Below are 24,797 nucleotides of genomic sequence, written 5' to 3'. Positions count from 1 at the left end.
TATTAATTATCGATTATTTAAATATTTTATTTTAACATGTGACTCCTTAAAATTTTATTTGAAATGGCTTTTTTATTGATTTTTAAAGAAGTTTTTCAGTACAAATTTTTTTTTATACTATAAAACTTCTTTAGAAATCATAAAAAAAGTCGCACCAAAATAAGTCTAAATATGTGTTTAAGGTTTCATTTGTCTGTGATAGCTTTCTTATTACTTTTTAAAGTAACTTTTTAGTACGAAAATTTTTAATTTAAAAATTTTGTACTGAAAATTTACTTTAAGAAACAATAAAAAAATTATCTCAAATGAAACCTAATGATACAACAGAAAAATTAATTTGATCTATATTTTAAAAGGTCTATAGAGCAAATTATTACTTTTATGTAATAACGAATTATTTTGATCTTCATAAAGGAACCTATTCGAACATTTTCTCTTCAAAAATGATAATTTAGCATTTATACGATATTATATATACTTTAAAATAAATGTAAATAAAATCTCTTAATATTTCAGAATATAAATAAAAGGAGAGGCCTTATCATGCTCCGGCGGGGAACTTAACGACAATTCCGGTGAGGGCGAGCCGGCGAGACCGCCGGATGTTTTTCCTCTATTATTAAATTTTCCCTCTCTTTCTCTCTCAGTCTCTCTCACGCACTTGCTGAGTTGAATAGAATATTTCCTCGATTTGCGATTCAGCGCCGGATGAAGAGAATGATGGCAGGCCACGGGAGTAGAGCCATCGCCACCGATGTGGAGTAGGCCGTTCGTCGATATAGGATTCAAAGGTCTCGCCTTTCTAAGATATTCTTCTCTTTCTAGTCCCTGATCACTCTTCGCGGCGCTTCTCTAGGAGTACATGGGTCGCCGACGGGCGACGAGGAAGCGACGAGAGGGGCTCAGGGCGAAGCAGGCGGGAAGGGGTTGTTGCAGGGAGAGTTAGTTGTTGACAGAGACAAAAGGCATTGCCGGATTCTTCCTCTCTGAAGAAATATAAGAGGCTCAGGGTTTCAAGGGAGCTTACGGTAATGGGGCTTGTACTCGGAGACGCGTTGAGGCGCCTCTGCGTCGAGATTGGGTGGTCTTATGCTGTTTTCTGGAGGGCGGTTGGTCTGCAGGAGCAAAGGTACGTTTGGATTTTTAGGGTTTACGGTTTGAAGCTTGGGGGTGAGATTTTTTACCTTTGTTCTTTCTTTTGTTTTTTACGACGGTTCCTTAATCCAGCATGATGTTTACTTTTATGCGTGTGATTGATTTGTAGAGTATGCGCTTTTTAGGAACTGTCACTCTGGTTTGAGTTCTTTGGTTTTGATCTGCTGTCATTTATCAAATAAATATATATTTGGGAAAATCTTCTTATGCGAAAGCAGTGAAGTTTATTATTATTTGGGAAATTTTCTAGGTATTTGATCTGGGAGGATGGCTTTTGTGGACGAATGCATGGTGGATTATCCGGTTTTGAAGCCATGGATTTACTCATTAAGGAGAAGGGTCTTCTTCGCGGTTCTCGGTGCGAGGAACGCTTTGCTGAGCTTGGTCGCCCGACTGAGGACAGAATCTACACGCTGGTTCATAAGAGAATGACGAGCCAAGTACATGCTGTGGGAGACGGGTATGCATGTTTTTTTCTTCTTCTGAAGAACTAAAATCTTTCTGCTTGGGATTCTTCTAGACCTGCATTTTATCCCCTTGATGGATGTTTTGTGGAGGCCACTCATCCTTATATGTGACATCTAACACTTGTTGTATTGGTTTGACAGGGTAGTTGGGAAAGCTGCTTCGACAGGGAATCATCAGTGGATTCTGAAAGGCAACCTAAACCCACAATATGCAGCAACCAAAGTATATTTACTAGTTAACTTTTATGGATTTTCTTGCAGTTTGTGGCTTCATGCAGATTTATGAAGATTGTTGGACTAATAATGAAAATTAGATTCCTTGAAATAATTCATGATCCTAATAGTGGAAAATGAATGTCTTTTTTATTTTTGAAAGATATAGATTTTGTTGGTCTGAACATTTTACACTGTGATATTTGTCATAGCTGGTCATGAATTATTTAGTAGTAGTAGTCTTGAATGAGTGATTAGATTAGGAATTGAATTTGATAAATATTCATCCAAGAGAAACTGGCAAGGGACGGGAAACGAGTTGTAAGAACACAACTAAATTAGAACCAATACCATAGGCATCCCTAGATGTGATTTAATGACGAGGAAGATTGTCATGATGGTATGTTGATTATGAAGAGCAAGTTCTAATAAGGTTCTTGTTGGATGCAAATGCGGAACTGTGAATTCAGACATTTATCTGCTAGTGGTATACCTTTAACAATTTGCTTAAGATTTTAAGTTGGCTGTTGATTCTTGTAATGAGCTCAACATGGTCCATTTGTGTTCTGCCATCAACAAGGGGTTTCATAACTAATATGTTGGGATTGATTAATCTACATGGTAAGAGGCTCCTATTTTATTTGAATCTTTCTATTTTGATTAAGGTTCAAGTCTTCAAGATGATGTGACTCATGTGTAGACCATGTGATTGGGTGTGCTCTTAATAGTGCTTAATACTTGATAGTGTGTGAAAATCTCCCATTTGAGGGAGAGTGATGAGGATGTGACCATTTTCATGAGAAGGGATGGGTTTTATATTCAAATGAGAGGGATTGCTGAGCCCATCTTTGTTTCCTAGTGTTTAACCTCATAATTATCCTTGTACATTTTCTTGAATTCAACAACCATAGTGAAAATACCTTGCTACCTTTGCTCTGCATGCTTTCTTTGTTCAGCAATCATGATGAAGATATGCTTTAAGTGTGAATAAAATCTTCTTTCATAATTCTTTAGTCTTCGTAGTTGATATAATATCTTAAAATTCCTTCTTGCAACAAACCTGGAACTATATATTTTGATATTTTAACAAATTTCATGTTGGATTTCTATTATTTCTACAGGATATGGTTGAGATAAATCAACAATTACTGGCAGGCATACAGGTTTGTATTTTTAAGAAGATTGTGTTTTCATTTGTGTGGAATGTTGCTGTTATGCTCATTTACATAATACTCTTTTTCATGGCCATCTTTGAACTTGATAATGTTTGTTTGTTAGACAATAGCTGTTATTCCTGTCCTTCCACAAGGTGTTCTTCAGCTTGGTTCCACCCAAATGGTATGTTCTTTCTTCGCGCTCTCTTTTCCTAAAATTCTCTTCAGGGTGAAAATTTGAGAACTTTATAAAGTATGTCTACCTCCAAGTATTAATGATTTATATCATGCTTTTTGTTGGTGTTGGTCATATAATTATTATATTTATGAAGTTGAGCATTTTTTATATTTCCCATGTCTTTGCATCTGCAAGCTACTAAGAGTTGCAAATTGTCTGGTATCACTTAAACTGAATGTTAGGGACTTGATGCACCTATGCATAACATGGTTCTATTCATCATTTAAAATTGTGCAATTAGAGGCTTGCCTTGAGGCCGGCCTCAATGCAATTCCAATGAAAAATGCCTCAAGGCTTACGCCTCGAGCTTTTTTATGAGGCTTGCGCCTCAGCTTTGCTGAGCGCTTCCTTGAGGCATGCCTTGTCTTGCTAGAGTGAGGTATATGCTTCACTCTATTTATATATATATTTTTATTAAAATTTACCTAATTCTTAAGCTAAAGCCTGAATAATCACGCCTTCAGACAACCCTGAGCCACATCAACTTCCTCGACCTCCAGCCGGCCTCTTGTATCACAACAACCACCGTTGAAGTTGCTGTCGGGTATTGAAAACCGCACACCACCACATGCTCTAAAACTTTTGAAGTATTAATCTTATCTTTATGTTGATAATAAACTTTTATGAAAAAGGAAGATGAATGAAATAAATGAAGAAGAAATAGATTGAAATACATTGAAATCCACAGGATGAGCTAGGGTAAAGACCAATTTGTTATGATGATGACTTACATAAAGACTTCAGTGTTGACAGTGCAGATGATTTTTGAGTTGCTACTAACTATTTTAACTTTCTTTATGAATTAAATGTGGATGAATATGAAACTGCGAAAGAAAGAATATGAAGTTGATGTTATGTTATAGTTTTATGCAATTCCTATATTTTATGTTATTTACTCTTATAATATTTGAATTTAAATTCTATTTCTTATAATTTATCACTTATTATTTTATGTCTTGTGCAATTTTTTATTTCATATGTATGCCAATTGTTACTTCATAGTTCAATAGAAAATTAGTGTGTCATCTTTTAACAAAATATTTGAGTATTATATAAAAATCATTTTTATCATTTATTTCACTTTATGCAATTTTTGGATTTTAAGGCTTACGCCTCGTCTTATGAACGAAAAACGTCTCAATATCCAATTGTGCAATTTCAAACCTTGGTGCTACTTATTATGAGTATTATTTTATTTTGAATCCTTTAAAACCATTTTAGTGGTAGAAAGATATAGTTGAATGTATTTGCTCAATTTCACATGATGGCTAGTTACATTGAAATTATGGATAATCCTGTTAACCTCCTTTTTGGGATTAATCACAAGTATTTTCAAAAGTTTTTTTTATGTATGTGTGTGTGTGTGTGTGTGTGTATATATATATATATATATGGGGAATTTTCTCTTGTTAAAACATAAATTAAATAAATATAATAAATAATTTTTTCAAATGAAAATATAAAATATGAAACAAATAAAAAGTAAAGAAAAGAAAATAAATAAATAACAAAATTCTACTTGATTTCATTTAAAATAAAATTTAAATCAACTTTAAAATCCTAAAAAAACCTAAAATGAATTATCATTAAAAAATCAAGACATTAAATTTTAATAAATGAAATCCATAAATCAAAAACGCACCTACATATAATAATAATATAAAACTAAAGAAAAGAAAAGAAAAGAAAAGAAAAAAGAAAAAAGAAAAGAAGATTATATATGCATAAATGAAATACAAAATTCTACATAAATTCATCTCAAATTAATCTCAAATTAAGCCCAAATTCAAACCTACTTTAGCCATCAAATAAATTTGAAAGCAAGCCAATCATCCTAGCCATCCATTCAATATGGTTAAGGGTAGATCGTCTTTCTACTCCTCATGGCTAATTGAGTTTGTCATCCAAATCAACCTTCTGTTTAATCCAATGGCTCAAAATGCATGCAATGACTACTTTTTCATCAAGATTCCAAGGGTAGCATGAGATATCATCCTAGCTAGGTGTGTCAATATTTTACATGACCCGAAAATCCAACTCGAACCCGATTCGAAAATTCCGGGTTAGCGTCAACCCGGAAGGCACATGGGTTGGATTCGGGTTCCAAAATTTGACCCGTTTGAAAAATTGGGTTGGGTTCGGGTCAACTCGCTAACTTGAAGTTGACCTGGATTTGACCCCATCCTCCACCCAGTCACAGTCCCTCGGGTCAACCCACTACGGCGCTAACCTGACATTCCTTAGTGTTGGATTGGAAGTTAGTAAGTCACAACAGCTTGCCTTCGGCTTCGAGTCTTCGTCGAGTCGACAGGACGACATCTTCACGATGATGTTCGTCACGTTCCTTCAGTTGGATCGATCGAAAGTCACAACATATTCTCAAAATCTTCACGATGGAATGTTGGATTGGAAGTCTTGACATCTTCAGCAAGACGAGTAGACGACATCACAATGACGTTCCTTCGGTTGGATTGGAAGTCTCCCGCACGTGGCACGCCCGATCTGGCTCAACCTCTTAGGCTGACTACGCATTGATCCGTCGGCGTTCCTCCCACAGTCTCGCACGCAGGCGGCGAGCCTAGGGTTTGCTTTTCCTCTAGTTCTTGTGGCTCCCGGCCCCGCACGAGACGATATTCCTTCCTATTGAGCTTAGGGTAATAAGTTTGATTTTCCTCTTCTCCATCTTTAGCGACGTTCCTTCCTGTCAAGTGTCCACGACTCACTCGTCCGGCTTCGACGAGACGAGTTGCCTCCTTCGACAGTTTGACTAAGTTCCTCCAGTTTGTGTGCTTCTTCGGCCAGTTGGGTTGGGTCAACTTGAAAACCCGACGGGTTGGGTCAGGCTTGAATTTTATGACTCGTTTGCAAAAATGGGTCGGGTTCGAGTTGTGTCAAATAGTGTCGGATCAGTTCTGGGTTCGACTCAAACCCGAACTGCAACTCAATTTTGACACCCCTAATCCTAGCCATCCATTTCAGAGTAACTTGGTGTAGGATGATCCTTTTATGTCTAAAATTTTTAGGTTTTGAATTTATGTATGACGGGGGCTGTTTTTGTTGTTTAGTGGTAGAATTTTCATTCACTTTTAAAGGGTATTGTAAGACACTCATCCATGCTATTGATTTCAAATTTTATGAGGGCTGAATGATCTTTTGCATCCTTCAATTTTCCATGTCACTCCAATAGGATAAAGAGAGGAAAAGATGGCTGATTTTTGGTGTTCTCATGTGGCTTTCTCATGGGTATTCTCTCTTATGTCTATAGCAGGTTCAAGTGCAAGAAAAGAAGTGTGAAGCTCCTCCTGCATAAAAAAATTTCGGCCAAAGCTTCTCCTCCATGAAAATTTCTGCTTGCTTCCTTTATTATCTGGTCTATAATAGTTTTTGGACAAAGAGAAGAAAGAAAAACTTGATGAAGTTGTTGCTCTCTCTTTCTCTCTTGAAGATTTCAGCCAGCTCTCCCTATCTTGAAGGTTTCGGCCAAAAGAAGAGAAGACGAGCTTATGTAAGTTTCTTTCTCAAGTTTGAAAGAAGATAGTAAAAATGTGAGCTAGATTAGACTAGAAAGGAAACTAGCTGATTTTTTTCAAAGAGGAGAACTTTTGGCTAAAGTTTTTTCATGGAGGAGCTTCACACTTCTTTTCTTGCCATTGAACTTGCTATAGACGTGAGAGAGAATGACCGTGAGAACACTAAAAATCAGCCTTCTTTTTCTCTCTTTCTCCTATTGGAGTGACATGGAATGTTGGAGGATCCAAAGACCATCCAACCCTCATAAAGTTTGAAATCAATGGCTTGGATGAGTGCCTTACAATACCCTTTAAAAATGAATGAAAATATTGTCACTAAACAACAATAACTGCCCCTTCATACATGGATTCAAATCCTAAAGGTTTTAGGCATAAAAGAATGATGTAGGCAAAGCCGGCTGTTTGGTGTTCTATGTGTTACTCGGATTGTTTGGTGGCTGTTGTATTTCTTGCTGAGTTTCTATGCAAATTTCGGTTTCCCAAATGCTTGGAATTTTTCTTTTTCTAGTTTTCTGTGCTAGACTTTCACCTCCCCTATGTTATTTAGGAGTGCTTTTTGCTGATTTCCTATGCTAGCCGTTTCACTTTCCTACGTTATTTCCTAAGTTTTGTGTTGGCTCCTATTGGATGTTTGGGGTGTCTCATTAATGTGAGTGGTTAGCTGTTTTTCTCCTATAAATGAGGCCATTTTGCTACAGTTTTGAGAAGAGAATGAAATGATTTTTGGTTTACAAACCTGCGGGTCTTTTTAGTTTGCGAGCTAGCCTCCTTTACCTCTATTAATTCGTCTCGGTTTTTTACATCTTCTCTCTCCACTATTCCGGCACCACTTGCATCTTTTTTGTCATAAATTATTGTAAGTATCAAGTTGTGTCATGTCTTGTTCTAATATAATTTGTAAGTGGTTTCTATTAGAAGTTGAAATCTTTGTTGTGTTTTGTTTAGTGTTTGGATTTGTCATATTGAAAGGAAGGTCTTTTTTTTTTCAATTCTAGTTTGATGTTTTTTCTTTTGCATACCTAGTGTTCTTTTACTTGGGTTAGGATTCCTAGGTTGCATTAATTTGGTATCAGAGTTAGGTTGTCGTTATAGTCTTCCTTTCTTCTTTATAAAACATATGGATAATCAACAAGCCGAAGTTCAGTCTCAAGATGAATTTGATCCTGCAGATTTTGAAAGTCAGCCTTCTATGCCTTGGATTCCAGAGGAGAAATTTCCAGCCACAAATAGGAGAAATTTGAAAATAAAAGGCGTCTACTTTAATTCGAGTTTATTCGAGAAAAAGAGAAGATCCAAAAGAAGTACGACATGTTGATATAGGAATTAGAAAAGGCGCATAATGGAAGTTCTAATGCTATCTCATCAGGGGATGGGATTTCTCCACATGGGGAGAATTGATGTAGGCAAAGCTGGTTGTTTGGTGTTCTATGCTTTATTCAGATTGTTTGGTGGTTGTTGGATTTCCTGCTGAGTTTCTATGCAGATTTCAATTTTCCAAATTGATGAGGACATTAGCAGGAGATTCCAGCGGGTCTATCACATGAGACATCATCGATCGATGGCCACGATCAGGAGCATCTATTTTTGAGTTGTTTTATATTATTGTATTAGTATTATTATTATTAGTTTTAGTTTGACCTTTGTATCCCTATGAGGGAGTTTAGTGAGTTGTAGCCAAGATGTCATTTTTGTCTGAGTTTTCTTCTTTGTGGAGGCCTATATATAGAAGCCTTAAACTTTGTAGTTGGATGATGATTGATTATTAATGAATTTAGCTTTGTTCTTAATCTCTTTGTGAGTTCTTGAGAAGAAACCCTAGGAGAGGGCCAAGCATCACCCATCAGCCTCCAGTGGAGGCCGGGGTTCGCGGTTAGTATTTGTGTTATCTTCATTTTCCCCTCCCCTTATCTCCACCGTCGGCCACCCCTCCCAACGCACCCCAAGCCGCCGGTCTACTCTCCCGACACCTCCCTATAATCAGCATTCCTCGAGGCGTAAGCCTCACGAACGCAGAATTGCGTAAATGAGAATTTAAGGGTTTTAGCTGGTAAATAATAACAAAATTTTATCATACAATAAAAACATCTAAATGTCAAGTGAAATTAGTGGAAATTAAGAAAATAGATGCAATAAAAGCATGTTCCAAAGTACAAAACAACAAAATTATAGTCTATCAGAACTCCCAAAGTACAATTAAGAAGGAACATATAAAATTCAATCATATCTCATCACTAAATGGGTCTTCAAGGGAATATTCTTCTCCAATTGTATCTATGAATGTCATATCTTCATTATTTTCAATATGACTCACTTTTCTCTTCCCCGTTTAATAAAAAGGATCATTAATTCATTATTATGTTAATATAATGCAATAACATACAAGAAGTTGTGGAATACCTTTACTTGATTGTTGTGCTGTAGAGCTAGTGGATGTGTGATACTAGTGGATGTGCCCACTTGATCTGCTTCGTCTCAAGACATCCACACTTAGATTCTTTAGCTGTAAGTCTGATAATGGCAAATCTGTCTCATCATCTATGAACCACTCATTATCAGATGACACATCATCACATACCAATGGATCCTCATCATCTTTCAATCCCTTATTCCTCAACCTCCTATCTCTTAACCTCTTGTTGTGCATAATATATACAAGGGAGTTCATTCTGAGTGTTGTGTAACTCTAATAGCAAAACTTTGTAACTCAGGGGTGGAATCACCAAATTGGATCCACCATTCAACTATTTTCAAGAAGAAAAATTATAATCAGAACATAATAAAATGTTTTGCATTTACCAAAATAATTATACCTGGAGACTGTTTGGCAATAGTTGATTTTTCTACATGAAGACCAAAAAAACCCTCTTTATTCCGAAATAGAACAAGTTGTAAATCTGCAAGCTCCCTATCTGTCTGCTCCGGTATAAGTCGTTCCATGCAATGATACAGGCCAAGCTTCACCTCCGGGTTTGAAGATTTCCTCTCTGAATATTTAAATTGAGGAGATGACGGTGTAACTGTACCTCCCACCAAGCATCAATGATATACCAAATCTTTTTATAACTTGCCTCCTCTCCTCCCAAGTTGTGTGCAATCAATTCCTTGGCCTCATTCATTGCACTATAAATAAAACCCATGGCTGGTTTCTTCTCGGCATCGACTAAACGTAAAACTTGCACTAAGGGTCTTGTGCTCAATATGGCATATGGAAGGGTGGCCAAGCGTGCAGGAGCGTCTCTGGTTCGCGAACAGAGCTGTTGGAAGGGAAATTTCGGAACACCTGGAACTCGTGCGGGATGAAGGGAAGAGAGGCTTTATTTTAAGCAGGTGGGACCGGTTTAGTGAGGCGTACGCCTCACCTATAATTGCGCAATTGCGCCTCTGAGGCGCGCCTCAGACCAGGTGAGGGGTACGCCTCTGCCAGGGAAGGAATTGCGTAATCCTCGAGGCGTATTTGGGTCAAATTGCGCAGAGGCGCGCCTCTTATTGCGCAATTTTAAACATAGCCCTTGTGGCACCATCTGCCTATTCAAGCCCACTGCCCCTCTTCGAGTCGTCGGCTCACCCAAACCTATCCTAGCTGTCTGCCTTGCAAATCCCAATCCTTAGATTTCAAATTCCAATAGCCACTTCAATACTTTCCTAAAATATCCCTTCTATTAATTTGGAAATCTTTTATTTGAATTCAAAATTATTTGAATTTCAAATTCTTTCCATATTAATAAATCATATTTTAGGGAACCTCTCCAATTTGAAATTAAAATCAGATTAATTATCTAATTGCAATTATTGCTTGGGGGCCACACACATCGAATGTGGACATATGCCCCCACCTTCTTTGGCCGACTCCCCCCTCCCCTTTCCTTTTCTCTCTCTCCAATTAAACCCATATCTCATAATTTAATCCCATTAATCCGTCCCATTAGCCGCCCCTCCCCCTTCTCTTTCTCCTCCTTCCAATTAATTCCCTCCCTCCTAATTCAAACCCTATTACCCCCACCAATGAAGCCGCCGGCCTTCCCCGTACTATTGCCCTAAATTTTGGGATTCAAAATTTGAATTTTCCAATTTCCCTCCACTCCTATTAATTCTCTAGATTAATTATCTTCCTTGATAATTAACCTAAAATATCCTAAGCTTCCTCCTAACCCTAACCGTCCCCTCCTCTACCCGAACCCTCCCAAACCGTCGCTCCACCCCTCCCTTCCTCTTTCACAATCCACAGGCCTTCCAGGATCACCAGTAGAGGAAGCTGCTTTGTCCATGGATGACATATTCAAAGTTTGATTCCGGCCTCATCTACGATCAAGAAGACTTTGTCGACATTCGACGGTCATCCTTCTTTGACCTTGATTTGGAGTTCGACGAATCCGTGGAAGATTACGTGAACAGAATTCTCTTTCAGTTGTTCACTTCCATCAATCAACGCCTCTCCTCCAACCAGTGGTTGATTGTTTACCATCCACTGTCTCCTTCGAATCCGGGTAACTTTTGGTTGACCAATATCCTCGGTGCTCTCTGTTCACTAGCCGCATTAGTGTTATTGCTTAAGATCTTCTTCCGCTAAGTCCACTTCAACGAGCGAAAGTGAGGGGAACTCACAGACGAATTTTCTAACTATTAGGAGGTGGATTCTATGTTACCGCCATAAGTGTTGTACAAGTTTGAATTATCTTACGTATTCTGCTACTCTATATTGTAATTATTTACTATTTCGAAATCAACATCAAGTAATTCTCTTGGTGAAGCCTTATTTAATAATTTGCAGAGCCTAAACCACTTTTATTAATTTTTATGCAATTCCTGCTTCATTTGTGTTTTACATAATTTGTAATTGGTTTCTATTAGAAGTTGAAAGCTTTATTGTGTCTTGTTTAGTGTTTGTATTTTTCATATTGAAAGGAAGGTCTTTTTTTTGCAATTCTAGTTTGGTGTTTTTTTCTTTTGCATACCTAGTGCACCAAAGAACCATCCTACCCCAACTGACTTTGAAATGGATGGCTGGGATGATATCTTTTGCTATTCTTGGAGGCTTGATGAAGAAGTAGTGTCATTGCATGCATTTTTAACCATTGGATTAAAAAGATGGTTGATTTGGATGACAAATCCTATTAGCCATGAGGATTAGAAAGTTCATCCTACTCTTAGCCATATTGAATGGATGGTTATGTTTGTTTGCTTGATTTAAAAATTATTTGCTTGCTAAACTGGGTAAATTTGAGATTAATTTATGTAGAATTTTGTATATGAAAAAAACAAAAAAACAATGTGTGATAGTCTTATACTAGGTAATTTATTCTTAGGAATCTGCTAATATGCAATCATTGGTCTACTATTGCAGATTTTTGAGGAAATTGGGTTTGTAAATTATGTTCAACATTTATTCATGCAGTCAGGAAGCATGACTAGAGCACCTAAGCCCCAGCTATCAGCTAGCATGCAACCGTCCATTAGTCAGTTTGGAGATATCAGTAGTAATGTAAGTGCCTTACTCTCCAACACCTTTCATGACAGAGATCAACTTTTCAGAGGCCATGACTCGACGTTTATTACCAAAGCTTCATCTGTATGTACATCTTCACTTAATAAGGTGTCTCTCCCTCAACAAATGTTGCTTGACAACAACATCGGCCATGTTGCTAATTCTAACCTTTATCCAAATAACCAACTGAAAAGTGAATGTCTGGGGCATCTTGGGACATCCTCAGCTTGTAATTCTAGGATAACCGAAAATGCCTTGCCATATCATTCACATTCAGTCTATGAGAATCATTGTCAATATGCAGATGTGAATTGCAGCTTGTTTCCTGGTCATTTGCAATCCCTTGAAAACCAATATCCTGCTGACAAACATGAAGCTATGGCTGATAGCTCCAAAGTATTTCACCTGAGAAATCATGAATCTAAACTCTCCAATTCCCTTAAATGTTCTAACTCAGCTTCATCATTTGGTAGAGAGAATATTGGAAATACCCATACACTTTCTAGTGGTATAATGGAATGCATCGAAAGTCAAATATCTTCTAATAGTGAAGTATCACAAATACTGAGCCTAGCAGATGATTTAGATAGGGTTCATATGCTTTCTTGTGGCTTTAGCCGGACTCAATCTACCTCCACTGGTGAAAAATCTAGGACTATGTGTTCTGTGGATAAAGACAAGGATGGAAACGTAACGTACCAAGCACTTGATGGATCAATGACTGAAGCTGATGGACATGGATCTGGAGATGGATTGAATCATAGTTCTAACCAAGATGTTTGGTGTGATTCATGTCTAGTTTCAGCAAACGAACAGGTTCCTAACAGCATCATTGCACTGGCTAATGGTCAGAGTAATAGCACGGATATATTGCCTCTTTCAAGCATAAAAACAACTTTTGATCCTCAACAACAAAATTCTGATAGCACTCTATTTGATTTGTTTGACTTTGATCAGGTATCTAATGCCAATTACAGTCTTTCGGATAATTCTTTTGTTAATTTGAATAGTGTGGAAGTTTGTGAATTGAGCACAGATGTTTCTACTTGCATAAGACAGAGAGATGCAGATAGATTTGGTGATATATTAAATGATGAAATTTCTTGTAGTGGTGGGCTGTTCTCTGAAAGTGGTAGCGACCAACTGTTGGATGCTATAGTTTCACAGATGAAGCCAACTAGAAAGCTCATCTCTGATGATAATGTTTCTTGTAATACTGCATCAACAAACATAAGCAATAATTCACTCCACAGCAGTTCTGCACAATGTAATGTGGTGGCTATATCAGAGCAGTTGCATGGAAAGTTTGTAGGGCAGTCACCAATTAGTCCCAAGTCACAGATAGCTGTGGCAAATTTCCTTAATTCTGAGTGCAGCATAGACAGATCTGAAGGGGTAGGCTCCCTTGGGGATGACAAATTTAAATCTCAAATCAGTTTATGGGTTGGAAAAGCTAGGAATATGAATTGTGATGGAATATCTGCTGCAAATTGTAAAAGAGTTGATGAGGTAGGTAAGTCGAATAGAAAAAGGTCTAGAACAGGAGAAAATCCCCGACCAAGGCCTAAAGATCGCCAAATGATCCAGGATCGTGTCAAGGAGCTACGGGAAATTGTACCCAATGGAGCTAAGGTGATTGTTAATTGTTGGTCTAATAGTTGAAGTTCTTAGTTGCATTTCATAATCCTTAGATGAAATAATATGATTGAATCTCTAAACTACAAACTTGTCTTCTGTTTAATTGCTGGATTCAGATGAGTATTGATGCTTTACTGGAAAAAACCATCAAGCACATGCTTTTTCTGCAAAGTGTCACAAAACATGCTGATAAGCTCAAGGAAACCGGGAAGCCTAAGGTATGCTGTTCATTCTTTTCCTTTGGAATAAACCTAGAAAATCTTCTTTTATTTGGCTGTTGTTGTAGGTAATTTTGCTCTTCTAGGAAGTTTCAATACATGAAGCTTTTATATTATTTTTGTTTCTGTTGGTGGGTTTGAACCAAAGGGAAATTGGCATTAAGCTAGATACACCAGTGCTCTAATCTATTTTCAACCTAAGAATTTAAACTATGGGTAATAGCCAACCATTATATTTTTCAACTAGTTGTTTTGAGACAAAATCCAACTCACATATCTTAACAATCTCACCCTCATGTGAGAGCTCTATACATTGACCATCACTTTCCCTCATTCAAATAAAAGATCTTTGGCATCATCAAATATCATGCACCAAGAGCCCATTCAACCATGTGGCAGCACCATGAGAATCACCCACTTTTAACCATGCTCAATCATGGCAGAAAGGGCCAGAAGATACCTATGGGACTACAAATCACTTAATCCAACTTTAACTGATGGCTTTGATACCATTTGTTGCACGGTTGTGGGTCCATGGAAAACCAAAATTGTAATTGAAGATGTCTACACGGTGCCAATTATACATATAGCTTCTTTTTACAAGCTGCTTTAAGGCTGGACATGATCAAATTTCCTGCCCAAGCTGTCATGCTGGGAGGTGTGAGCTAAACTACGGTTAAACAGTTCTAGGACATTTAAGAAATCTGCTTGATGGCATGTTAAGCATGCAATAACTTTTATCTTCCCTTCTCCTGCCTATTTAACAAGAGTCATCTTCAGTTCCAGTTTACTAAGATCCATGATTAAGTTTTTAATTTTATTTTATTTTATCCAGGGAAAGGAGGAGATGAACTCCGATAGTAACATGTTTTTTTCAGCCTTACCCAGTTCTGAAACTTCTTTGACTTGTTTTCAGGCATCATAGTTTGGTTATGAACTAATCTGAAGGATTCTTACATGGTGATTGGAGAAGAATTTGTAAGACCATTGCCAAGTTGTTTGGATAAGGATGAGAGACATATTGATGATTTAATTATTTAGGCCCATCAAATACTTAGGGATTATGTTTAAAGGAAAGTAAACTAATTGTTGTGTATTGGTCCTGTTTTAGATGAGGTTGTTCCTGCATGACATCACACTAGTGTAAATCCCTATAAATAGAGGTTGTATAAGATGATGTAATGAACCCTAGTGCTGCAAGTGAACCAAGCATTCGACGAGCTACTCGATGCCCGGTTCGATTAAAGCTCGTTTGTGATCGTTTAACTAACTAAACAAACAAACTTGAACAACATTTTAAATACTCGGTCCTTAAAATAAACAAGCTTGAACACTAATGTATTCAGTTCATTTATGTTCAAGAACAATATCATTTGAAGTTTGTGAACAAGCTCGACATTAAGCTCGATAAAAAGCTCGATAAAAGCTTGAATGAAGAGAAATGCAACATGTAAGCTTCATTTAAGAAGATATTCATATAGATTAATCATATTTTCATTTTAAATAGACAACTGCTTTTATTATAAATTTAATTTTCTGAACAAAAGACATTTCATATCTGTCCATATTTGCTAGATTATTTGTTTAAGATGTTCATGAACAAATTTAATGTTTGTTTGTTCAATAGATTGTTTGTTAAATATGTTCACGAACATAACTCTTTAAGACTTTGTTTGTTTAAAGCTCGATGAACATTAAATGAACCGAACATGAACTGAACATGAACCAAACATGAACACCCTTAAATTAACGAACCAAACATGAACACAAATAATAAAGCTCGAATCAAACACGAACCAAACTTGAACAAGCTAATGATAAACGAACTCAAACATGAACACTCAAATACTCAGCTCGGTTCGTTTGCAACCTTATTGAACCCCTTGTAAGTCCATGATGATGAATAAAGTGGCCATTCCTTTCCCTGACTCTCTCCCTCTCTCTATATTTACCATGAAGCTCAAGAAGAGCTCTTCTTCCTCAAGTAAGAATCAAAATACTAAATCTATTCTGGATGGTAAAATCTGTCAAAATAGAGAAATTTATATTAGATGTTGAATTGTCTCTCTTGATTGACGATAATGAGGAGTAATCAATATAGAAGTACAAAGATGTATGATTTGCATCAACAATATTATACTTCTTACGGTGAAGAGAGTGTAGATGATTTTGTTTCTGTATTGTTCTCCTCCTGTTGTATATTGCTCTTAACGCCTGTCTGCATACTTTTCTAGTTGAAGTTGTCTCTCTGCTAGGATTGACCGATAAGCTGTTCACCCTAAACTTTTCACTTCTTATTCTTTTTTGTTTACATTTTCTAACACAGAATGTAGTTTTCATTTTATATGTTGAGATGTAAATTATTCCTTTGTTTTCTTATGGATCTCATACAATATGCTCTCTATTTCCTTTTTAACCAATGAATTTATGTTTTTTTGACAAAAGAGAAATTTCTTAAATAAGTTATAGTGTGTTTCTTATGACCCATTGGAGTAATATATCTAGAGATGCCTGCTGATTCTTTATTGTACCTGCTCAAACGCAATATAAACACTTTATGAAGGACTGACTAGTTCACTCTTTATTGCAAGCATCGACGTCGTCGTGTGAAATGCGGCGACGACGTGCGGAATTCGGCGCTCGAACGTGGCCGGACAGGTGAGGTATTTTTTAATATATTTTTTTTTCTTTTTTGGATACAATAACGGGTCAACAAATCTTCTCATTGCAAACATCTAGAACTATGTTAAATAAGTTTTAATACTAAATGTTATATTAATTTGCAAACTAAAATTATGAGGAGAGAACAAAGAGAAGATTTGGACCTTCTTTGATGGCTTAGGAACAGCCAAACGAAGTGAGAGAAATTCAAAGTTTGTGAGTTTCTTAAAAATAATTATAGTGTTATATTCTCAAGGCAGCACCTTTATGGTGTATCTATTTTTTTTTTAAAGTTATATAAGATTAAAATAGAGCACCTTTATGGTGTATATATGAAGAAGGCAAGTCTTTGTTAAATAATTTTACCATCATATTTATATGATTTTCAGAGTTGTTATTGGTCTTAAAGTTATTTCCTTTCTCAATCTTTGCTTATATCATCTTCTTCTCATAACCTTCATCTTACCGTTAGTGCTCTATTTTAATGTTTGTATTCAGTCGATTCCATTGCTAGAATTTTTATTTGTACTTCAGCACTAGGATTGCGCACAACATGTTTGACAAATTGTGTGGTTGAGATGGTTTATAGAATAGGGGTGTCAATATTTGACACGACACGACAACCCGACCCGGAAAATCCGGGTTGGACCCGACCCGTTTGATAAACGGGTCGGGTTCGGGTTCACAGATTGACCTGTTTGATAAAACGGGTCGGGTCGGGTTGACCCGGCGGGTTACCGGGTCAACCCGAAAACCCATTTAATTTAAAAAAATAGAGAAATGTTTCTGTACAAATGAGTTCCCCGATGCTCATTTGATGGATTCCTCAGCCTGTCAGCCACTCCATAACAAGCTCGTTATCCTTGCCTCGCCCAATGATATAATTTTTACTTTTTAGGCAAGGATCTTGTTTCACGTGCTCCGTGCAGCTCAAGCTGCTGCTTCTGAAGCTCCTGCTTTGCATCTTTTACAAGATGAAGGAAAGTATCAACACCAGTTGTTGTAACTTTATCAAATTTCTGCACAGCCGTCTCCATTCGCTTCAAGGTGGGATCAATTTTGAGAGCACGTTTGCCAAATTTTATGAACGCTGCCGGGTCGCGGGTTGGGTCGGGTCAACCCGGCAACCCGGCCGGGTCGGGGCCCCACTAAGGCTTCCGCCCCCTCTTCCCTGGTCCGCCTGCTATAAGTGAGAACCGGTCCATTAGGGATCGGTTCAATCGGCCCAGGAGAGGCCGGCCTAACATTACTCCCCTCACAAAAACTCACACTGTCCTCAAGGTGGAAGGAGGGAATATGATCTTTCATCCTCTCCACTGGCTCCCAAGTCGCATTGAAATCGAGGAGGCCCTTCCATCTGATCAGCACTTCTTTGTTGCCTTCTCTATCTAATCTTACCACTACCAATTCCAGTGGTTCTAACACCACTTCCAATTCCTTCGCAATGTCGTTGATATATCTGCACTAACTACATGCTCCTTAATAGCTTTTCTCAACTATGATACATGGAAAACTGGGTGCATAGTAGCTGATGGGGGCAACATCAGTCGATATGCCACAACTCCAATCTTGTCCTCAACTTCGTATGGGCTGAAGTATCTTGGTGCTAATTTCTCATTCCTTCTTTTGGCTACTGTCCTCTGCTTGTAAGGTCGTAGTTTTAGGAATACTTTTTCCCCAACTTCAAACTGCATGTCTCTTATGTGTGAATCTTCCTGCTTCTTCATGAGTTGTTGGGCCCTCAGTAGATGTTTCTTTAAATCTTCTAGCACCTTATCCCTTTTTTCCAGATACTGCTCAACTGAAGAGACCGGTGTATTTCCTTTCCCATAGTGCACTAGGTTTGGGGGGTCCCTTCCATACAGCACCTTGAAGGGCGTCATCTGAGATGCAGAATGATGTGAGGTTTTGTACCAATACTCCGCCCAAGGCAGCCACTTCGCCCACATTCACGGTGTTTCATAAGCAAAACACCTCAAATAAGTCTCCAGACTTCGATTTACTACCTATGTCTGCCCATATGTCTGTGGATGGTAGGCGGTACTTCTTGTGAGGACAGTCCCCTGCAACTTGAACAATTCCCCCCAAAATTGGCTGAGAAACACCTTGTCTCGATCTGACACTATTGATTCAGGGATCCCATGCAGTCTAACCACTTACCTGATAAATGCTGCTGCCACTGACACAGCGGTGCAGGGGTGTCTCAATAGGATGAAATGTGCATACTTACTGAGTCTGTCCACCACCACCATGATAACAGTGTATCCTTCTGATCGCGGTAAGCCGTTGATGAAGTCTATGGACACTTCCTCCCATACTTTGTTGGGAAGTGCCAAGGATTGCAGTAGTCCCCCTAGAGCCATAGCCATGTATTTGTTCCTTTGACACACATCACACCTAGCCACCATTTCCTCTACATCTTTATGCATCCCCTTCCAGTAGAGCTTAGATGCCAGCTTTCTATGTCTTCTGTATCCTTGAATGACCTCCCGCTGCACTGCCATGGAACTCCTGTAACAAATGGGGGATATGTATAGAGGTTCTTGGCATCACAAACCTCCCTTGATATAACCTCTCCCCTTCAATGGAGTAACCTGGATGGCTGCTCTTATTTTTCATCAGATCCTCCCTGATCTTCTTTAGCTATTCATTCAGCATGCTCTCCTCTTTGATGGCTCCCCAGTCTACCATCAATGGCACTGATACAGCTAACTCTTGGAGCTCCCCCACACATTTGGATAAGGCATCAGTTGCTTTATTTTCCAAGCCTGGCTTATACTGGATCTCAAAATCATAGCGTAATAACTTGGATAACCACCGCTGATGCTCCTCAGTGACCATTCTTTGCTCCAAAAGGTAGTTCAAGCTTCTCTGATCAGTCCGGACGATGAAATGTTGACCCAAAAGATAGAACTGCCACTTTTGAATCTCCAAGACAATGACCATCAGCTTCCTCTCATATATTGACTTCAGTCTTGCCCTAGTTGACAGCACTTGACTGAAGTATGCTACAAGCCTGTGGTTCTGCATCAATACTGCCCCAAGTCCATATCCTGATGCATCCGTCTCTACCACAAAGGTCTAACTGAAATCTAGGAGAGCTAAAACTGGTACTGTCGTCATGGCCTCTTTCAATTTCTCAAAGGTTTGAGTTGCTGCCTCTCCCCATAGGAAGTTGTCATTCTTCAGCTGCTCAGTTAATGGCCAGTCAATGGAGCTGTACCCCTTCACGAATCGTTGGTAGTACCCAGTCAAACCTAGGAAACCCCTCAGCTCCCTTATGTTCCTAGGTCTTGTCCACTTCTGCATTGCCTCAATTTTACTCAGATCTGCCGCCACTCCTTCTTGGGACACCATGTCCCAAGTACTCCACACTTATCTGGGCAAAACTGCACTTCTTCAAATTAGCCTTTAACTGGTGCTCCTGTAGGACTTCCAGAACCACCCTCAAGTGTTCCAAATGCTCCCCTACAGTTTGGCTATACACCAGAATGTCATCAAAGAAGATCAGGATGAACTTCCTGAGGTACTGCTTGAATATTCTGTTCATCAAAGATTGGAAAGTAGCAGGAGCATTAGTCAACCCAAAGGGCATCACCAGAAACTCATAATGCCATTCGTGCGTCCTGAAAACTGTTTTTGCATATCGGCTTCCTTCATTATGATCTGGTGGTAACCAGATTTTAATTCCAGCTTAGAGAACAACACAGCCCCATGCAGCTCATAAAGTAACTCATCAATCACCGGAATTGGGAACTTGTCTAGTACAGTGCCCTTATTCAGAGCATTGTAATCCACACAGAATCTCCAACTCCCATCCTTCTTCTTGACGAGGAGGATTGGACTAGAAAAAGGGCTAATACTTGGCCTGATGATTCTCGCCTCCAACATCTCCTGGATCAACTTCTCAATCTCATTCTTCTGGATCTGTGGGTAACGGTAAGGGCGGATATTGATCGGTGTTTCCTCTTCCTTCAAAGTAATGGCATGCTCCAGCTCCCTCTAGGGTGGTAAACACTACGGAGGTTGTAAAACGTCGCTGAACTGATGTACGAGAGGCTGTATTGAGGAGGAAATATTGCCTTCTTCCTTAATTTTGATCCCTTCCAATCGATGTTAACTCCACCGAGTAGCCTCCCTCTTCCTCCTGGATGGTCCGAATTAGGGATTTGAGTGACACCCCAGCCTTGGTCAGCCCAGCATCTCCTTGAATCACCCTCCTTCTTCCCCCTATCACCAGCTCCATCCTCAATGCCCCCCAATTGATCTTGGTTTCCCCCAAGGTCTGTAGCTATTTTATCCCAAGGATGACATCCGTACTCTCCAATTCTAAGGGTAGGAAGTCTTCCTTCACATGGATCCCTTGAATCTTTAGTACTACTCCTCGACAAACTCCTCTACCTATCTCCACCTTCCCGGTGCCCATCATTACCCAGTAACCTCCCGTATCCACCGGCTCCATCCCCAGCACATCAACAATCTGGGTGGAAATAAAATTGTGTGGCCCGACTATCTATCAACACCACAACCTCATGGTTAGAGATCTCTCCTTTCACCTTCATAGTATGACTCGAAGTGAATACCACTACTGAGTTTAGAGAGACTTCTGCCACGTCCAGATGCAACTTCTCCTCCTTTACCTCTGGGCCACTCCCACCTCCCTCTTCGTCTTCCTCATCTTCACAAACGAGGAGAACCTAAAGAGATCGGTCCTTGCACCTATGCCCCGGCATGTACTTCTCATCACACCTGAAGCACACCCCTTTCGCCCTTTCCTCCTGCAGCTCCTTCTCAGTCAGTTTTTTGAACTGTCCACCATTTCCTCCTCCCATCTTCTCCTTGGGTACTTCCTTCATGCTTACGGGGCCTGCCACTTTTGCTGGTAAGAAAGTGGTCATCGTCCTATACGACCCCCCTGAATAGTTTCCCCGAGCCCCTCTTGCAGACTTCTTCTGGTCTTCTACCAACTGGGCCAACTCCATGGCCTTGCCTAGATTCCTTGGCTCCAACGCTCTGACTGCTATTCTTATCTCCGGTTTCAGCCCCTTCATGAAATTCACTTCTAGGGCTGACTCTGAGATATGATCCAGCCTACTAGCCAGATACTCAAACCTGTCCCGGTAATCTGCCACCGTGCCCTCCTGTGTAAGGGCAAAGAATTCCTAATAGAAGGCTCCTCCCCCATCAGCTCGGAAACGCTCTAATAAGCATTCTTTGAACTCCCACTCCCGCTAGCTCCAGATAGGCTCCCGTCTGTCACGCCATTGATACTAGGCTAAGGCTTTCCCTCCAAGCATATTCCCGCCGTTGTCAATTTCTCCTCCTCTGTCAGCCCATTGACAGCAAAATATCACTCCACCTTATAAATCCACCCATGGCCATCCTCACCCTCAAAGATGGGCATCTTTAACTTCCTCACCTTTGGATCTCCTCCATTTCTCCGGTATCCTCCATAACCTCCCATTCCTCGAAAGGGAAGAGCTCCCCAAGTGTCCCGATCATCCCTCCGACTATTATACTCGAATCCCTCTTCATACTCTCCCCTTCTTCCTTCAAAATCATCACCTCAACGCTGAATTCCTTCAAAGTCAGCACCTCGACGATGAAGTTCCTCCCCCCTTCAAAATCAGCACCTCGACGTTGGATTCTTTCAAATTCAGCACCTCGGCGATGTAATTCTTCCATTCTTTCGACAAAACCAGCCTCCCGTTTTTCGTATCCCCTACTCAACTCCTCCCTCAAAATTGGTTCTAGCGGAGGTATCCCATCGTCTCCCTCTAAAACTTCCACTTCCGGATTTTCCCTTCCCCTAAACGGGTTAGGGTTTCATCCCTTTCCATGGCCGTCGACGGTTTCAGATGATGCCAGTTTTTGCTTTTCTTCAATCCTTTTTTTTTTCATTAATTCTTCTAGCGCGACAAATCTTCCATTCATCTTCTCATGGATTGATAAAATTGATTTGAAAATCTGAGATTTTCTCTTCGAAATCTGTCTTCAATTGCCCTAGCTCCCCTTCCAAGACCTCAACTTTTCTTCCGGCCATAGTTCCTTCTTAGAATTTGAGAGATCTTCTTCCGATTGAGACAAATCTACCACTGAAATTTCAGAAATTTAGCCGCCAATGGTCCCAAATCAATGCTCTGATACTAATTTGATAGGAAATACTTGAAATCAAGTATTTCCTAGCCAAATCTGAAGTAAAACACGAAGAAAACTGCTGTGTACAGCAGGAACACAGCAAGAGCAGTGGCTAAAATAGAGAAAATTGAGAGAAATTGATGTAGGCAAGGGGAAGGGGTCAAATCAAATCCTAAATTTTGGTTTTGACTGCTCTTGGGTTTGCTAGCTCATTAATATTTTGAGCTGAAATTTAGCTCATCATGAGCTGTTTTTTTAGTTCATTTATTGAAGTAAAAATGTAGCTTATTATGGTGGAACTTAGCACTTTCTCTTCCCTATATTTCCTCTCGGTTTCCTCTGTGTCTTCTCGGTTTCCTGTGTTGGCTAGTTCCCATGCCTTGGCCCTTTGGTTCCCGTGGATGGCTGGCTGGTTCCCGTGGCTGGCTGGCTGGTTCTCGTGCCTTGGTCCTTTGGTTCCCGTGGATGGCTGTTTGGTTCCCGTGGCTGGCTGGCTGGTTCCCGTGCCTTGACCCTTTGGTTCCCGTGGCTAGCTGCTTTGTTCCCGTGGTTGGCTGCTTGGTTTTCGTGGCTTCTCTTCTCTATTTCCTGTACCGTCGGGGGGCTGCTGTTTGGGTGGAAAATTCCATGGAATTTTTTCTGTTTTATGTGCAATTTTCCTGCAGCAGATTTGCTGTTTTTTGGCCTTCCGTTTGCTGTCTTTTAGCCTTCTATTTGGTGTCTTTTGGTCTTCCATATTCCCTAATTTGGGTGGTTGTTTGGCTGATTTGGGAGCATTTGCCGGAGGAGTTTTGTTGGACGTTTGGACTTTCTTGCTGTGGCGGACCATCGGTTTGCTAGCCCTAAGCACATACTTTACTTAACCTACATTTCGATGCATGGGAGGAAACCGTTCTGTCGGTTGTTTTGAGGATAACGTCTTTTCAAATTTCTTTTGTTTCTTTTGATCTCTCTTCTCGTTTTATCTGTCGGTTTTGCGTTATAGAAGATGATTGCTACTATTTGAGTCGAGTTTGCTTATAGTTTTGTCCATCGTTCTCCTTATATGGCTTTTCTATCTAGTTTGTCTGCATCAACCTATTTTCTTTGGAATAGCTTGCGAGCTATTTCCAACTTTCCTCCTTCCTTTCCTCTTTGAGAAAGCTTGCGAGCTTGTCTCCATTTCTTCTCGGCTTCTAACCTCTTCTTCTATCCGCAAGAATGCACCCGACATGTATCCTTCTTCTCTCAATGGATGAATGCAACTTTAGGTGTTTTGTTTGAGTTGTTTGTAAGTGTCAACTTTAGGCACATGTTTTTGTGGATGAAGTGTGAACTCTTTATTATTTTGAATCAAAGTATATGTATTTTTCTCTCCATTATGAATAATTTTGTGATCGTATTGCCAAGGTCGTCCTAACAAAATATGACAAACTTCAAGAGGCACAACATCACAAACAACTTGATCTTTGAAAGATCCCCCAATTGATAGATTGACAGTACATTGCTTAGTGATTGGAACTTCACCCCCTTCTTTAAACCAAGAGATTTTATAAGATTTGACAAGTGGTGCCAAAATCTTTTCTAAAATTAATTTGAGAAGTGGGTATCATCAAATAAGAATAAGGCCTGGGGATGAATGAAAATCTGATTTTAAAATTAAAGAAGATTTGTATGAATGGCTTGTGATGCCTTTTGGGCTTTCAAATGCTCTGAGTACTTTTACGAGAACTATGAATCATGTTTTGAGACCTTTTATTGGGAAGTTTGTTGTGGTTTATTTCGACGACATTTTGATTTATAGTATTCATCCTTCTGAACACTTAAATCATGTAAAACAAGTGTTGCAAACTTTAAGGGAACGAAAGCTTTACATAAATCTTAAAAAGTGTTCCTTCATGACTTCGAGTTTGACATTTTTGTT

General features: G+C 39.3%; 1 protein-coding gene across 4 annotated transcripts in view; it reads left to right on the top strand.

Annotated features, from left to right (window-relative positions):
- Positions 1-528: 528 nt before the first annotated feature.
- LOC110110845 (transcription factor LHW) overlaps positions 529-24,797 on the top strand; it is a 38,919-nt gene continuing 14,650 nt past the window's right edge. For 2 of the 4 annotated variants that reach the window (XM_020842483.2, XM_028699069.1), the window contains exons 1-7: positions 529-1,129; positions 1,406-1,615; positions 1,764-1,845; positions 2,957-2,998; positions 3,114-3,173; positions 12,099-13,871; positions 13,994-14,095. In XM_020842483.2, the coding sequence (XP_020698142.1) occupies positions 1,032-1,129; positions 1,406-1,615; positions 1,764-1,845; positions 2,957-2,998; positions 3,114-3,173; positions 12,099-13,871; positions 13,994-14,095 (2,367 nt within the window). In that variant the 5' untranslated portion in view covers positions 529-1,031. The remainder of the gene's footprint in view (positions 1,130-1,405; positions 1,616-1,763; positions 1,846-2,956; positions 2,999-3,113; positions 3,174-12,098; positions 13,872-13,993; positions 14,096-24,797) is intronic. The other 2 variants (XM_020842485.2, XM_028699068.1) reach the window with 2 other exon arrangements.

Source organism: Dendrobium catenatum, unplaced genomic scaffold (assembly GCF_001605985.2).
Source record: "Dendrobium catenatum unplaced genomic scaffold, ASM160598v2 fragScaff_scaffold_1216, whole genome shotgun sequence".
In the NCBI taxonomy this organism is placed as follows: Eukaryota; Viridiplantae; Streptophyta; class Magnoliopsida; order Asparagales; family Orchidaceae; genus Dendrobium; species Dendrobium catenatum.
The sequence above is the reverse complement of the archived record's forward strand: the minus strand, read 5'-3'. Positions and strand labels throughout refer to the sequence as shown.